Source organism: Schistocerca gregaria, chromosome 3 (assembly GCF_023897955.1).
Source record: "Schistocerca gregaria isolate iqSchGreg1 chromosome 3, iqSchGreg1.2, whole genome shotgun sequence".
NCBI lineage: Eukaryota > Metazoa > Arthropoda > Insecta > Orthoptera > Acrididae > Schistocerca > Schistocerca gregaria.
The window spans coordinates 859,626,500-859,643,029 of record NC_064922.1 but is presented as its reverse complement, the minus strand read 5'-3'; the positions used below and the strand labels follow the sequence as shown (position 1 = coordinate 859,643,029).

Here is a 16,530-nt window from a genome sequence, read left to right as displayed (position 1 = left end):
CACTCTTCTTGGCCACCGGAGCTCCAGGGCTTTAGCCCTTTAGATTTTTGTTTTAAGGGACGTCTGAAAAATGAAGTCCCAAGAGAAAAAGTAAACATATGAGGCGAATTAGTTGGACAATGATCAGTGCTGTCCACATCAAAGAACAGCAAGATGATTTGACGAGAGCTACACGTGGTGTCGTTAAGTCAATTCGAAAATTGTCTGAAGTCGAAGGTTGAGTTTATGAAAATAAACTTTTAATATAATCGTTTGCGTAACACCTTCTGTGAGTATCCTGTTTGGTTACATACTAATAGCTCTATCTCTGTAACCTATAAAAACTGGATACAAGTTATATGGAATGCTTTATTCCCAGTTAGTCTATGCAAACACCTTCTGTGATGTTTACTATTGTTACTGAAACAATATACAGACCGCTAACCACAACAAAGTTCTTGGCGGAGGGTCTTTGTACCAATATTAGCGACTTCCTGTATGACTCTGAGAACCTCGTCTGTCCCACACTAACCTAGGCAATGACTGCAGGATTCCTATCCCATACACCCTTTTCCTCACTTCTTTCTCAGAGCCCTACCCTACAGCAGCCGACTTATCTCGTCAAGCGCCTGCAACACCTTTTGCGGGTGCAAATTTGTCCCTGAGTCCAACCCCAACACCCCACATCCTGAGAAACACCAGCCCCTCGCTTTGCCCCTGGCAGCTCGCCTCGCCTTCTCCACAGACTCCACCTTGTTACCCAGCATAATGTCAATGACGTTCTCCTCTTGGAGCAAGAAAACGTTTTGGGCATGTACCCATCCTATCAACTGTAACCTACCCCAGCTATTGTATTCCAAACGGAGGTATGAACACACTTTCCTACCCATCTCCTACGAAGTACGTCCCTTCTCCAGATCCTTTCCAACTATGGCCCCATCTCGTACCACTTCCTCTCCAGTCCTACTTGTGTCAAAATGCATTACGAGGAAAGCGATACCACGAGACCTCCTACAGTAACACCATATCAGACGAGAGTACTTAAGTCTTCACTGTAACTCCAATTTCTCGATCTCGGCACTAATTTACCTCCGCCCAAGACATACACTGAATTTACTTCTACAATAAAAGTGTAAGGCTTCTCACACTTTAGTATCTTACTATTAGCATTGGTCAGCTTATACAGGGCATATTGAGAATGGTTCATAATCTTTCAAGAAGCGTTGAATCAAATGCCATTCTTACCATGTACGTGTAAAATTTTCCCTGTTTCAACAACGCTAGCAAAAAATAATTAATTGTGTCTTGTGAAGACTCAGGTGAGTGTCTTTACCTTGTGGTGGAAGATATCTTCTATGTTCACGTTATTGCTCTGAAAAAGGAAAAGAAAAAGCCTTATTAATAACTGAATTTCATGTTATCTGGTAGTGGTTAATTATTTGTGTTTAGCAACATAAAGTAATTTAAGAAGCCACTTGTAACATGGGAATTTTCTAAACATCCCCAATAAGACAATTGATGGTACATCGTGACTCAGCAGAAAATTAGCTTGCTTGTTTCATTCTCTTCCGTTAAACTATTGGTACCTGGATAGCTTGTCCTGGATAGTCGCAGACGGACAGTTTTCCAAAATATAATTTAAAGCTGAGGCCCTTCATCTACAACTGCTTAGTTTATATCGAATATATACAGATATTCCGACGAAGATTACTACAGTGTAAGACTGTGTTGCCAAAAACTAACTTCATGAAACCGTCGACTTCGGAGAATTGAAATACTTGCTTTAAAAGCATCTCACAACGTCTTCCACAATAGGATGAGGTCACGATGCATGAAATCATTCCTGGCGTTTCCAAACACGCTTTGGCAAAGTCCTGAGACGAAACAGTGCTGTACAGAAAGCAGTGCGAGCGCTGGCAGGAAATGGTCAACTGATGTGCCTGTATTCTGCTCTGCAGGATCGTTGGCCGAGAAGTCTCAACATGTTAAAAGAATGTCGTGCAGCAGTTTTGCAGTTCGAGAAATGAGGAGTCAGGCGGCAGCGTTCACTTCGTTGGGACGAGAATAGGTTTCAAAAGTGCAGTGTGTATGAAGACGGGACTGAGGGTTCTCCAAAGATTAATAAACCTGTCCTCCTACTAAAGAGTTGGGAAGTACTTCTCTCATCCATGCGTGGAAGAGCTCAGCGGTTTCCTATTCTTCTCCCTCTCTTATTTTTGTTTCTGTTCTAAGAAAGAGAGTGACTGTGTGAAGGAGCACTTGCTAGATGAGGGGTGTCGTGTCACAAAGCGTACACACCAGTTTGCTGGAGGTAATGTTGATGACAACGAGGTGGACTTGGTGACATATCTTACAAGGAAACATGGATGGCTCTAAGCACTATGGGACTAAACATCTGAGGTCATCAGTCCCCTAGACTTAGAACTAATTAAACGTAACCTAACCTAAGGATATCACACACATCCATGCCCGAGGGAGGATTCGAACCTGCGGCCGTAGCAGCAGCGCGATTCGGGACTGAAGCGCCCAGAACCGCTTGGCCACAACGGCCGGCTACAAGAAAACAAATTGCACTTCAAGTGTGGTGATCTTGTGTGGTTCTTCTTTTTTCTGCCTTTATAATGTTATCCTGTGTTGTTTTTAGAGCAGCAGATGGTAGAAACCGCGTCGTGACGGTTTAGTGATTGTAGTGCTCGTTTTCCAATACAGTGATCTGTTCTGAGAGTATTTTCAAAGTAGCTGGATTGTTACAGGGCCCTGACTGTATACGAGTGGTGACAATTTTCACCTCGTCTAGCGGATCAGAGCGAGACTCGCGACCCTTACTTACAGCGATAGTATAGGTGCGTGAGGCAGCGCTGTGAAGTTATAGGGATCCGAGAAAGTCAAGTATGCGAGGCAGTGCTTCGTGTAATTCGGTGGAGGAGGAGGAGTTGGTTAGTGCTTAACGTACCATCGACAACGAGGTCATTAGAGACGGAGCGCAAGCTCGCATTGGGAAAGGATGGGGAAGGAAGTCGGCCGTGCCCTTTCAGAGGAACTTCCGATATTTTCTTGAAGCGATGTAGGGAAATCACGGAAAACCTGAATGAGGATGGCCAGACGTGGGTTTGAACCTTCGTCCTCCCGAGTGCGGGTCCAGCGTGCTGGCCACTGCGCTAGCTCGATCGGTCGCACAATTCGTCTCTTGCGCTGGTCCGTGCGTTCCGTCCCCGGCCGCAACACGGCGGAAGCTCCGACGGTACACGAGACGGAACCTCGCAAAATTTGTGTCCTCAACGAAGCAAAACGCGGTACGTCAGTACACGACTTAGATAACGTATTCTGCTTTCAGCCGTCGGCAGGGGAAACTAGTGGCTTCTTCATTTATAAGCGACCATGCTGTCACTTTTTTACACTGACTGACCTTCGTTAAAACAATGAGCAATATTTTTAACCTTTAATCTTTCCTGCGGTTGATGCTGTTCGTTATCTTTCTCTGCCGTGTGCCGTTCTTCCCATCTACGTCCAACAGCGTCCGTAATCAGTCTTGTGTACAACAGCCTTTGTCTCCCCTTATAGGTATTCCCCTCTACTGCTCTTCCCAGTGCCAGCCAACTGTTATTACCGGATGCCTCAGTAGATGTCCGACTAACTTGCCCCACCTTCTGGTAAGACCTTCCGATGAGTACTTACCCTCACTTATCATTGTCAGTGGCGATTTACACTGAAGCGCCAAAGAAACTGGTGAAGGCGTGTGTATTCAAATACAGAGATACTTGAACAGGCAGAATACGACGCTGCGGTCGGCAACCGCTGTATAAAACAATAAGTTTCTGACGCAGTTGTAAGATCGGTTACTGCTGTTACTATCGCAGGTTATCAAGATTTAAGTGGGTTTGAACGTCGAGTTATAGTCGGCGCACGACTGGTGTGACACAGCATCTCAGAGGTAGGGATGAAGTGGGGATTTTTCCGTACCGCCATTTCACGAGTGTACCGTGAATATCTGGAGTCCGGTAAAGCATCAGATCTTCGACATCGCTGCGGCTGGAAAAAGATCCGTGCAATAACGGACCAACAACGACTGTAGAGAATCGTTCAGCATGACAGAAATGCAACCCGTCCGCAAATTCCTGCAGATTTCACTGCATGGCCATCAACATGTGTCAGCCTGCTAGCCATTGAACGAAACAGCCGAAGGCCTACTCGTGTGCCCTTGTTGACTTTCTTTCTTTCGCGTCCGCCATAGTCCCGCAGCGATCGCACGGTCGGCGTGGTCACAACGGATTTGGCAAGGTTAGTGTTAGGGATGGCCGGATGCCCTTCCTACCGCCACCCCGTACCCCCAGGGATGGAATCAGTGTACCTCAGCTGTCTGCATATAGGGTAAATCGTGAAATAGTGCGAACATGTTTCAAATGTCTGCGACGCGTGTAACTGAGGCGGAACGTGGGGACTAGATCGGTATTCATCTAGTGGGATGTGGAAAACCGCCTAAAAACCACATCCAAGCTGGCCGGCACACCGGCCCTCGTCGCTAATCCGCCAAGCGGATTCGATCTGGGGCCGGTGCGCCCACCCGAGTCCAGGAAGCAGCCCGTTAGCGCTCTCGGCTACCTTGGCGGGTCCCCTATACCCTTGATAACTGAACTACAGAAAGCTCTACGCTTCGCCTGGGCCCGTCAACACCGACATTGCACTGTTGATAACTGGAAACATGTTGTCTGGTCGGACGAGTCAAATTGTATAGAGCGGATGGACGTGAACGGGTATGTAGACAACCTGGTGGAGCCACCGACCCTGCATGTCACCAGGGGACTATTCAAACTATTCAAGCTGGTGGAGGCTCTGTAGTGGTCTGGGGCGTGTGCAGTTGGTGTGATATGGGACCTCTGATATGTCTAGATACGACTATGACAGGTGAAACGTACGTTAGCAAACTGTCTGATCACCTGCATCCATTCGTATCCATTGTGCGTTCCGACGGGTTTCGGCAATTGCAGCGGGACAATGCGACACCCCACACTTCCAGAACTGCTACAGAGTGGCTCCAGGAACACTCTTCTGAGTTTAAACATTTCCGCTGGCCACCAAACTGCAGTCTGCTATTCAGAAGAGATCTGCACCCCCTCCTACTCTTACGGATTTATGGACAGCCCTACAGGATTCATGATGTCAGTTCCCTGCAGCACTACTTCAGATGTTAGTCGAGTCCATGCCACGTCGTGTTGCTGCACTTCTGCACTCTTGTGTGGGCGTTTCTTTGGCTCTTCATTGTATATTGCCCATTTATCGTATAGATGGAACTTTATCCAGCATTAATGCCTATTATCTTCCCACCACCTCGACACGCCACATTCCGCCGCTGGTCGGCAATGCGCTGCAGCCACACGCAGTGGCCATCACCTAGCAACCGACGCTACTTTCGTCCACGAGGAGTCTGCTGGCCGGTCTACAATAACAAGAGACATGGCAGGCGGTGTCGTCGCTTAGCAACGCTCTACCCCTCGTGCCAGCACGGATGAGATACGGCGTCTACCGTGGTCAGATGTGTGGGCCTGGGACATCGCTGACTTCTCCTGCAGCCTCATCGAAATCATACCATCTGACTACGTGTCATTGGCTGCCGGCTACTATAAATGTGGTGACGATATTTCATTATTTAATCATTTTAATTTAAATAATTCTTGTCAGTTCTTTAATATTGCAAAGCACTCTTACGTATTACTTTACGTCACCTTAATTTTAGTCACGCATACGAATCCGAGTGTATTGTATTGTACGGACTGCACAAGCACTTTCATTGGACAGCCCACAACCAGTACTCCAGTTGGAGACCTGAACAGTTACTGGCGCTGCCATCAGCTAATCTGTAGTACGGTATCACTTTTAATTTCTGTGTCGTAGTAAGGCGTGGTTTTGCATATTGTTTCAAGTTTCATAGAGATTTCGATTATGACGTAAGTTTCGAAACCAGTGTAGCCAAAATACATTATAAGTAAGCATTCACTGTTATCTCCGGTGGTCAAATTTAAATTTCTCAGTGCTGTTCTATGCGAGCAGCTTGGCAAGCGTAAAAAAATCATGTCAGGAATTTCCTGATGCCATACACGCCTCCTATCAACCCGTCCCTTCTTCTTGTCCGTGTTTTTCATCTATTCCTTCTGTCGCCGATTCTGTGATGAGCCATCTCATTTCTTATCAGTTACACTTAATTTTCAATAATCTTCTGTAACAAAACATCTCAAATGCTTCGATTCTCTTCTTTTACGGTTTGTCCAGGCAATTATATACTCAAATTAATCACTGCCTTTGAGTGTATCAGACTTGTTTTCGCAAGGAATTCCCTCTTTGTCTCTGTTGGTTCGGTTCTTGTACCGTCCTTTCTTCGCCTCGAGCAGAATTACTTCACATCTTCTATTACGTGACCCCTAGACAAATTTCTACTGTTGCTCGATCCTTTCATCTTTCTCTGCTGAAGTCTCAACCTAAATCCTGTGCTCAATGAACTGTCCTTTCAGCTGAAAATGTCCTGCATATCTTTCGCCCTTTCACAGAACACAACGATGCTACAAGCGAACCTTGTCATTAATGCTCTTTCGCTATGATTTTCAGCCTTCTATTTTCTTCCTTACTCCATCGATACACAGGCTGAACAATATAGGTGGATTAGTGCATCCCTGCCCTACGCAGTTTTTATCTAAAAACTTTTCCTTTTCTGTTATAATGTTCCCTTTCGGTTCATGTACACTGCATACGTGTTTTCATGTAGCGTAAGTAACTAATAGAGGAAATAGATTTCATTATGACAGATAAAAACGTAACTCAATTTTGTTTTACTTGTAACGTTGAAAGTAATCTATCTGGTCATTATTCTTGTATGAAAGTTCGCCTACTACGTCGCACAAACAATCTGGAGAAGTATATAATAGGAAATGTTACAACAATCTGAATACAGATCTTTTCTGGATAGCTAGGTATTAGTTTCTCTGTTAGTGACCTAACATTAATTGTGATAGATGCATTGTCTCTTGTTCTGGTGCAGAATAACGCATATTTTTGCTTCGTCAGTGGCGTTTTGAGACTAACAGACCCCTTGTTTTACCCCGTATGGCAACTTTCTCCAACCGCTGGAGACTTAACTTACCTCCCTCCTGCAGAGTGGCTTCCTCTCCGGCATCGCCCTGTTCGGCCTCTCCAGGATTTTCTCCAGGTGACTCTGGAAGATAAATGACGGGCATCAATCACACAGAAATACAACAACATATAGCCGCATACATAATTGTGTCTTGTGTCTATGAGTGACCTTTGTGGTAACCTGAAACACTTTCTTGGAGTCAACGCTTACTTTTACTGTAAGGAAAACAGCCATATTCTATATTATTTAATGAGTATGCAGAGCAACTGGCCCCTCTTTCAGTACCAGTCTACCAGAGGTCGCTGGACCGGCGGAGCGACCAAGTGACTGGAGAAAGGCACTAAAGATACTCAGGGCTACGAACCTATTTCACTGATGACTTCTTGTGCAATTATTGAAGATATATTATGACTGCGTGGGGTCATCTTCCTGGGGGAAGAGCAATTCCTATGTAGCAATCGTAGTTTCTGGTTGTGTGAAATCCAGATTCGCCTGTCTCTTCATGATATCTAGAATGCGATGAAAAGTGGAGTCGGATTGATACTGCCTTTTTTGACGACCAGAAAGCTTTTGGCACGACATTTCATGCGGAAGAAAAACATTTGCGTTGGGAACTTACTAAAAGATCTGTTGTAGCTAACAGCAGAACTCAGTGTGACGTTTGTAATGACGCATCGATACAAGGATATCTAGCTTCCAGAGTATTTATTTATTTTATCATTTCTTATCCTTGCTCTGTTCGCCGATGACATTTTAATTCTGTCAGAGACAGCAAAGGACTTGGAAGAGCAGTTGAACGGAATGGACAGTGTCTTGAAAGGAGGATATAAGATGAACATCAACAACAGCAAAACGAGAATAATGGAATTTAGTCGCATTAAATCGGGTGATGCTGAGGGAATTAGATTAGGAAATGAGACACTTAAAGTAGTAAAGGAGTTTTGCTATTTGGGGAGCAAAATAACTGATGATGGTCGAAGTAGAGAGGATAAAAAATGTAGACAGGCAATGGCAAGGAAAGCGTTTCAAAAGAAGAGAAATTTGTTAACATCGATTATAGATTTAAGTGTCAGGAAGTCATTTATGAAAGTATTTGTATGGAGTGTAGCCATGTATGGAAGTGAATCATGGACGATAAACAGTTTGGACAAGAAGAGAATAGAAGCTTTCGAAATGTGGTGCTACAGAAGAATGCTGAAGATTAGATGGGTAGATCACATAACTAATGAGGAAGTATTGAATAGGATTGGGGAGAAGAGAAGTTTGTGGCACAACTTGACCAGAAGAAGGGATCGGTTGGTAGGACATGTTCTGAGGCATCAAGGGATCACCAATTTAGTATTGGAGGGCAGCGTGGAGGGTAAAAATCGTAGAGGGAGACCAAGAGATGGATACACTGAGCAGATTCAGAAGGACGTAGGTTGCAGTAGGTACTGGGAGATGAAGAAGCTTGCACAGGATAGAGTAGCATGGAGAGCTGCATCAAACCAGCCTCAGGACTGAAGACAACAACAACAACACATCCTTGCTCTATATAACACGTCGTGTTTTAACATTTTTGAAGTTCTTACATGTTTCGATTGAGTCCAGATTTGTGTCTCTGTATAGTCATGATAACAGTAATAACAATAATGATAATAATAATAAGTATTGGTAAAATAAAGAAATATGTATTCGAGGGGCGTTCGATAAATGATGCAACATTTTTCTCCTGAAGGGAAGGTTGGTGTTATTCAGGGTTCCAACACACCTTATCATTACTTATTCCTTTGGCTGCAAAACCCTATTTTTCAACACAATCTCTGTTCAGTGCGATGGCCTTATGCCACCTTGTGGTCGGGCCTGTATTCCCATATGGTACCACTGTACTGGTCGACGTCGGAGTCAACGTCTTGCTACATCAAAACTCTCCTCATCATACACACACTGCTTCCATCGGAGTGCACTTATCATTGGGCCAATAACATGGAAGTTCGGAGTGACATCCGGACTGTAGGGTGGACGAGGAAGAACAGTCCAATGAAGTGTGCAGACTTGCGTGAGTCCTAGTGTTGCCATATAGATGGATGAGTTCGTTTGGAATTTGGGGCGACTAATCCGCTGAAGTCGTTTCTTCAGTCACCTGAGGATAGCACAATACATTTCCGAATTGATGGTTGCACCATGAGACAGAAACTCAAACAGAATAATCCCTTCAGAGTCCCAGAAGGTCGGCGCCATGACTTTACCGGTTGAGGATGCGGCTGTGAAGTTTTCCTTCGGAGAAGAGGTGGAATAGTGCCACTCCGTGGATATTCCTTTTGTTCCAGTTTCGAAGTGATGAGCACATTTTTCATCGCCTGTGACGATGTTCGACGAAAAATAGTCGCGATCAGCCTCGTAACGCGCACGCAGTTCCGCATAGATGGTCCTTCGTTGCTCTTTATGCTCTTATGTTACGCGGCGAGGAGCTGGTGGATGAGTGTGTCAGCAGTACGAACAGAGACGTCCAATCGTGTAGCTAGGTATTCGACTGTGATCCGTCGATTACCTCGAAGGAGAGTGTCCGCACGTTCTAACGTTGCAGGAGTCACAGCCGTGTGCCGCCGGCCGGCAGCCGGCAGATCGGACAGGTTTGCGCGACCTTACTGCCCCTTGCCCAACGACGTCACCGTGATTTTGTTCACTGCCAGGCCTCCGTAGACATTCTGCAAGCGCCGGTGAATATCTCCGCCAAAAGAAACTCAGTAACAGCTCTCTCCTTGAAACACACCTCCGGTACAGACGCCACCTACGGCTACGTGTAGCAGCGCCACCTATTGGAACTTCACGAAACTGTACAGGCTGAAGTGGGAATATTCCACGATTTCCAACAACAAATCCCGCATTTTTTCAGCCGAAGTTGACCTATAAAGAAGTGTTTTATTACTCATTGAATGCACCTCATATATTCCTACGTGTTATTATGTATCCGTACCTGTGTTAGTTGACACGCTGTATGCAAATGTCTGAAGGTAGTGTTATTCGCCCGTCAATATAGCATACCTATTATTTTGGTTGCCGACTCTCCAAACACTCTGGTGAAGAGGTCGCTCTTAACGCCCTGCTACGCTATCCGTCTGCACATAAAATTTTCTTTTTCACTTGGAAAAAGACATAGTCAAACAGCGTGCCTCAAATTCACATACATCGAGGGCAACTCGAGAAATTTTCACTGTCTCTTCCACCGCCACATTTCTGATCAATGAAGTCGTGGCACTAACGGTGAAATCTGCTGGCGAGACGAATTTACGCTCTAAAAGTGCAATGAAATGGGCTGAATTCTCTACTTATGACGAAATACTCCACACCAGCTGTCACCGCTGCTTTCTTACATGTTTCACCAGGTTATGTCTTGGCGAGTTAATCTCGTGTATACTTCGGGAACAGCCCAACGTTACAAAGGCAGCTCCATCAATCGTAAATTACAATCAGTAAAGAACAACAAGTTCATTCCTCTTCCGCCACGTCGTCAGATCATGCGATTAATTTTCGTTACAGTCTCTTTAAGTAATTAATGGAGCCCGGGATGTAAGACAGCGTGCAGGGTGTACGGAAGAGATTGATTTTATTTCACCGTACCTTCCACACGAAAGACGATAGAAAATAGCGGCGAGATTCAGTTAAAGCATCGTAAGCAAAATATTACCTTGGCACCTATTGTGTGTTGCCCTTAGCCAGTGTGCGCCGAGTCGACATGACAACAATGCAGTAGAAAAGTCGTTTTGAGTTCTCCGTTCCAAAATATTACGTCTGTTACAACTGTGCGACGTGAATTTGAGCCAGAGTACGGGCTCAACGATGCATCGGTCACAAAGGGCGCACCGATCTCGTATTGCTCTATTGGCGTCCACGGTCGGTCATCTAACAACGTGTGACTTATTTTTTCGGTGGCGGTTAGTAAAAGACTTCGTGAATGCGCCTACCCTTCAAATAATTTTGCTCGCCGCATAGTAACAAAAGTGAATGCAATAATCACAGTCACTTCGTTTAAATATCTAGGCGTAACGTTGTTGAGCGAACTGAAATGGAACGAGGTGGTAAGTGCAATTTTAGGGAAGATGCCATGTCGTTGGAGCAAGATGCGAGCTGGTGCCTCTGCCATAGAGACTCGCCACTTGCCCGAGTTCCACCAGCGCCACGGGAGGCGCTGCGGATGAAGATATCGACTTCGCCTCGGCCAATTTCCGGCCGAGTACAATCCGCCAACGACTGGACGACAACGGGCAGAAGCCTACTAGGGAGATAGAAGAGCAGCTCTCGCCCACTTCGTTATACCGAGTAATCAAAAGTCCGTATAAATTTGAAAACTGAATAAATCACGGAATAATGTAGATAGAGAGGTACAAGTTGACACACATCCTTGGAATGATGTGGGGTTTTATTAGAACAAAAAAAAAAAAAAAAAAAAAAAAAAAAAAAAAAAAAAAAAAAAAAAAGTTCAAAAAATGTCCGACAGATGGCGCTTCATCTGATCAGAATAGCAATAATTAGCATAACAAAGTTAGACAAAGCAAAGATGACGTTCTTTAGAGGAAATGCTCAATACGTAAACCATCATTCCTCAACAATAGCTGTAGTCGAGGAATAATGTTGTGAACAGCACTGTAAAGCATGTCCGGAGTTATGGTGAGGCATTGGCGTCGGATGTTGTCTTTCAGCATCCCTAGAGATGTCTGTCGATCACGATACACTTGCGACTTCAGGTAATCCCAAAGCCAATAATCGCACGGACTGAGGTCTGCGAACCTGGGAGGACAAGCATGACGAAAGTGGCGGCTGAGCACACGGTCATCACCAAACGACGCGTGCAAGAGATCTTTCACGCGTCTAGCAATACTGGGTGGTTCTAATAAAACCCCATGTCATTCCAAGCATGTGTGTCATTTTTACTTCTCTATCTACATTATCCCGTGGTTTATTAAGTTTTCAAATTTATACTGACTTTTTGATCACCCTGTAGATCATCGTCCAGGGCTGACTTAAACTGAAGTCTTAGAAGTGAACAGGCAGTTGAAACTTCATTAAAAATGTGCAGACTCGAAATCGGGACCTTTGCCTTTCGCGGGCAATTACTCTACCATGTAAGTAGCCAAGCACGACTCACGACCCGTCCTCACAACTTTAATTCCGCCAGTCCCTTGTATCCTACTTCCAAACAGAAACTCCCCTATAGACCTTGTACAACTAGCATTCCTGGAAGAAAGGAGCACTTACCCGCGAAAGGCAAAGATCCTGAGTCTCGGTCCGGCACACAGTCTTAATCTGCCAGCAAGTTTCATATCAACGCACACTCCACTGCAGAGTGAAAATTTCATTCTGGGAACAGGCAGTTGTATATTGCATTTGCTATGTACTGTGAAGTTTACCTGTGATTTTTTTCACTTAGCTATTGAGGGCCTTTTTGAATTATATTACATGTAGTGTTGTAGACTTCATTATTCGACAAGTCACAAAGATAAGTAAACCTATGTGACTCATTTGTGTGACTTTGTTACTAATTTGTTGGAGTATTGTAAAACTTAAGTTCTCCTATCCTGTTACCTGACCCTGGGGCATAGTTTCGTACACTCCTGGAAATGGAAAAAAGAATGCATTGACACCGGTGTGTCAGACCCACCATACTTGCTCCGGACACTGCGAGAGGGCTGTACAAGCAATGATCACACGCACGGCACAGCGGACACACCAGGAACCGCGGTGTTGGCCGTCGAATGGCGCTAGCTGCGCAGCATTTGTGCACCGCCGCCGTCAGTGTCAGCCAGTTTGCCGTGGCATACGGAGCTCCATCGCAGCCTTTAACACTGGTAGCATGCCGCGACAGCGTGGACGTGAACCGTATGTGCAGTTGACGGACTTTGAGCGAGGGCGTATAGTGGGCATGCGGGAGGCCGGGTGGACGTACCGCCGAATTGCTCAACACGTGGGGCGTGAGGTCTCCACAGTACATCGATGTTGTCGCCAGTGGTCGGCGGAAGGTGCACGTGCCCGTCGACCTGGGACCGGACCGCAGCGACGCACGGATGCACGCCAAGACCGTAGGATCCTACGCAGTGCCGTAGGGGACCGCACCGCCACTTCCCAGCAAATTAGGGACAATGTTGCTCCTGGGGTATCGGCGAGGACCATTCGCAACCGTCTGGCCAGCAAGATCTCCGAATCTGTCCCCCATTGAGCATGTTTGGGACTGGATGAAGCGTCGTCTCAGGCGGTCTGCACGTCCAGCACGAACGCTGGTCCAACTGAGGCGCCAGGTGGAAATGGCATGGCAAGCCGTTCCACAGGACTACATTCAGCATCTCTACGATCGTCTCCATGGGAGAATAGCAGCCTGCATTGCTGCCAAAGGTGGATATACACTGTACTAGTGCCGACATTGTGCATGCTCTGTTGCCTGTGTCTATGTGCGTGTGGTTCTGCCAGTGTGATCATGTGATGTATCTGACCCCAGGAATGTGTCAATAAAGTTTCCCCTTCCTGGGACAATGAATTCACGGTGTTTTTATTTCAATTTCCAGGAGTGTATTAGTGGCAGGGAGAAATTGTCTTAGCGGTGTACTGCGCCAGAAGCGTTTACACGATCTTACTAACTCGGACTACCGTAGCAACAGTGGCCACTCGGCCTCCACAACAGCAGCGACGAGAGCTTTACAAACGAAGGTGAAAGATTAACTTCAATTTATTGGTAGCTCGAGTGTTTGAGAAGCCCACCAGGTCGAATTGAAGGAAGACATGTATATTGAAAGAAATTGAGAAGGTATTCTGTCAGAGGAATTAGAAAATAAATTCTTCTTGAGGACGTTCTGAACCCCACATCAGGAAACTGACTGATTGCAAGTATCAATAAGAAAGTTTTTAGAAAGTGATCCTTGCAAACAAGAACAGGGACCAGTCACTGTTAATAATGCCGTTCGCTGGTTCCAGGCGCGCTGCTTCGGGACGGTAGGCCCACAATCATATAGGAAAACTTGAAAAAAAAAAAACAACATATTTTGTCCCTCTCAGTTCATACAATTTATTGCTGTAATGGTCATCGGTTTGGGACTGACTCGTCCATTCTCGAACGACGCACGTTATTATTAATCGTAACTAGTTATACAACATGGTGCCAAAAGGTACGAATAGCTTTCTACAAGAAAGTCAAGCTATAAGCAACACATCCTCTCACTGATAAGACAGTCTACTGTTACACCTGAACGACCATGTTGTACAAGTAGTTACAGTTGAAGAGCTTATTTCAATAGCGGTACATGCGCATTTTTGTTCATTCTGAGATACAGAGTCCTAAAGTTAAATGAGCGCTGAAAAATCTGCAGCTGAGATACCAGAAGTATTCAAGCTTGGACCCTTCATGTAAGAAGCATTAGAGGTAGAAAAGTGGAGGTAATGGACTTGTATCATTATTGAAATAAGCCCTTCAGTTAAGAACAAGATTTGTTGTTTGAGAATGGGCGTATCAACCCGACACGGCTAATCACTGCAGCAATAAATTGTACATTGTTGCAACTGAGACAGCAAAAAATATATATATATGTTTTCCTCTATAATGCTATTTGTTTACCATTTATTTACCCAAATAGCGCTGCTAATAATTTCAAACGCACGGGTTCATCTTCAGACTACTGTTCCCTTTAGTATTACATTTTTTATTCTTTACTTTAATTGTTGGATTTTTCCGAACGGCTAATGTAAGCAACAAAAAATGTAATATGAAAATGAACACTCACCTGAAGAAGAACCTGTCCGTTCGAAACAGGTAACGGCGCTGTTTGAATAAGCAAATAGCATTATTGACAGTGGCTAGTTGCAGCTTTCTTCTATGCAAGAATTAACTTGTATTCTATAGACAGCCTCAGTATCTAAAATGTTAGATTTCGACAAAATAGCAGGAAGAAATATTTTGTTCCAAGCGCAGTTAATGGTTCAAATGACTCTGAGCACGATGGGACTTAACTTCTGAGGTCATCAGTCCCCTAGAACGTAGAACTACTTAAACCTAACTAACCTAAGGACATCACACACATCCATGCTCGAGGCAGGATTTGAACCTGCGACCGTAGCGGTCGCGCGGTTCCAGACTGTAGCGTCTAGAACCGCTCGGCCACTGAGGCCTGCGCGCAGTTAGTACTGAGGCACTACGTATTATTGTGATGATACAAATACAGAAACACGGCGAAGGTTTTCACTGCTGCAGCTGTAATTAACAAAACCACTTGTTATATTGCAAAATATGTTTTAAATTTTGGATCACTAGAGGGAGGCACAGCTTGTCATGAAGACCATGCGACAGCTACTGACGCGTGTTTGAAAGACTTTCTTCATTGTTTGGCACATGCATGGATCAAGTCTAAGAACATGCTACAGCGAACTGTGAACACAATAACACTGCAAACGCTTTTTATTGAGAAATGACACTTAGAACGTTTCTTAGTTACGCTCTTAGTATGTACAATATATCATCTCGGAAAATGGGATGGTCATCTGAAAATAAAAACTTCGTAGTCTCCTGCATAAATTAAAATTCATCCCGAGTTCATATCTTCAGTCATGTAGAAGACAAAGTCTTTTGATATTGCATGGGTCTTTTGCAAAAAAGTTGCAGCATTAGAATTAAAATAAGTGTAATTCATCTCCTGAGGAAGGCTAGTTGCCACAGAGACTGAAGTAGTTGTCCATCATTTGAAAATGTGTCACACTCTACTGTCCAAAAGAATTTTAGAAGGAATGTGAACATCGGTTTCCTGCATGTCTCGCTTATGCTTTGAAGTCGCCCACTTCTTACAAGGGAAGGTCACGACGCTGGGATCACGGATTTACTTCAAGCTTTGTGCACCGTTAGTGGGCCATTAAAACAACAAAATGTACAAGTAGTAAAGTGCACTACTCTGACAATACCGAGAAAATCACAAGAGGAGTTTTACGCTTCTATTATGTAACTGGAGTATCTGTGCGAAGGTTTTGACTGTAAGAAGGCAGTGCGGTGAAGTGGTTACCATTCACTCACTGCAGCAGCATCCTAGACAAGGTGACGGTTCGAATCCCGTTGACATTAATTTTTTTAATCCATATTTTTTTCATCACTGGTTACATAATTTAATTTATATGACATTTGAGAGATAATATAATGAAAAAAAAAAAACACGTGCTCTTTCATAAAGCTATAGTGAATTCCTTACTTTGACGCTGTACTATTTGTAATTAAATTTTCAAGGATGAAGGATAGGTTTGGAGAATGTAGTATTATTGGATTTCGGATGCTCTGTATATAAAATATTTGTCATAAAAGAGAAGAACAGGCATAGAGCTGTAGTTGATGGAATGTTACGCATCACAGCGCAAATTTTAGGAAAAGAACTATTTTTGTAATGTGCGTCCACACAAAGACGCGAGTCCAGCATTAACTGCTTCAAATA

At 44.5% G+C, this 16,530-nt stretch overlaps 1 protein-coding gene across 1 annotated transcript in view; it reads right to left on the bottom strand.

Annotated features, from left to right (window-relative positions):
- The window catches only part of LOC126355632 (cGMP-specific 3',5'-cyclic phosphodiesterase), a gene marked incomplete at its 3' end in the record, with an annotated part of 1,336,169 nt that overhangs the window by 244,164 nt on the left and 1,075,475 nt on the right, over positions 1 to 16,530 (bottom strand). The window contains exons 11-12 of the mRNA XM_050005998.1: positions 7,109 to 7,180; positions 1,313 to 1,351 (exon numbers count right to left, since the gene is read on the bottom strand). Coding sequence (XP_049861955.1) covers positions 1,313 to 1,351; positions 7,109 to 7,180 — 111 coding nt within the window. The remainder of the gene's footprint in view (positions 1 to 1,312; positions 1,352 to 7,108; positions 7,181 to 16,530) is intronic.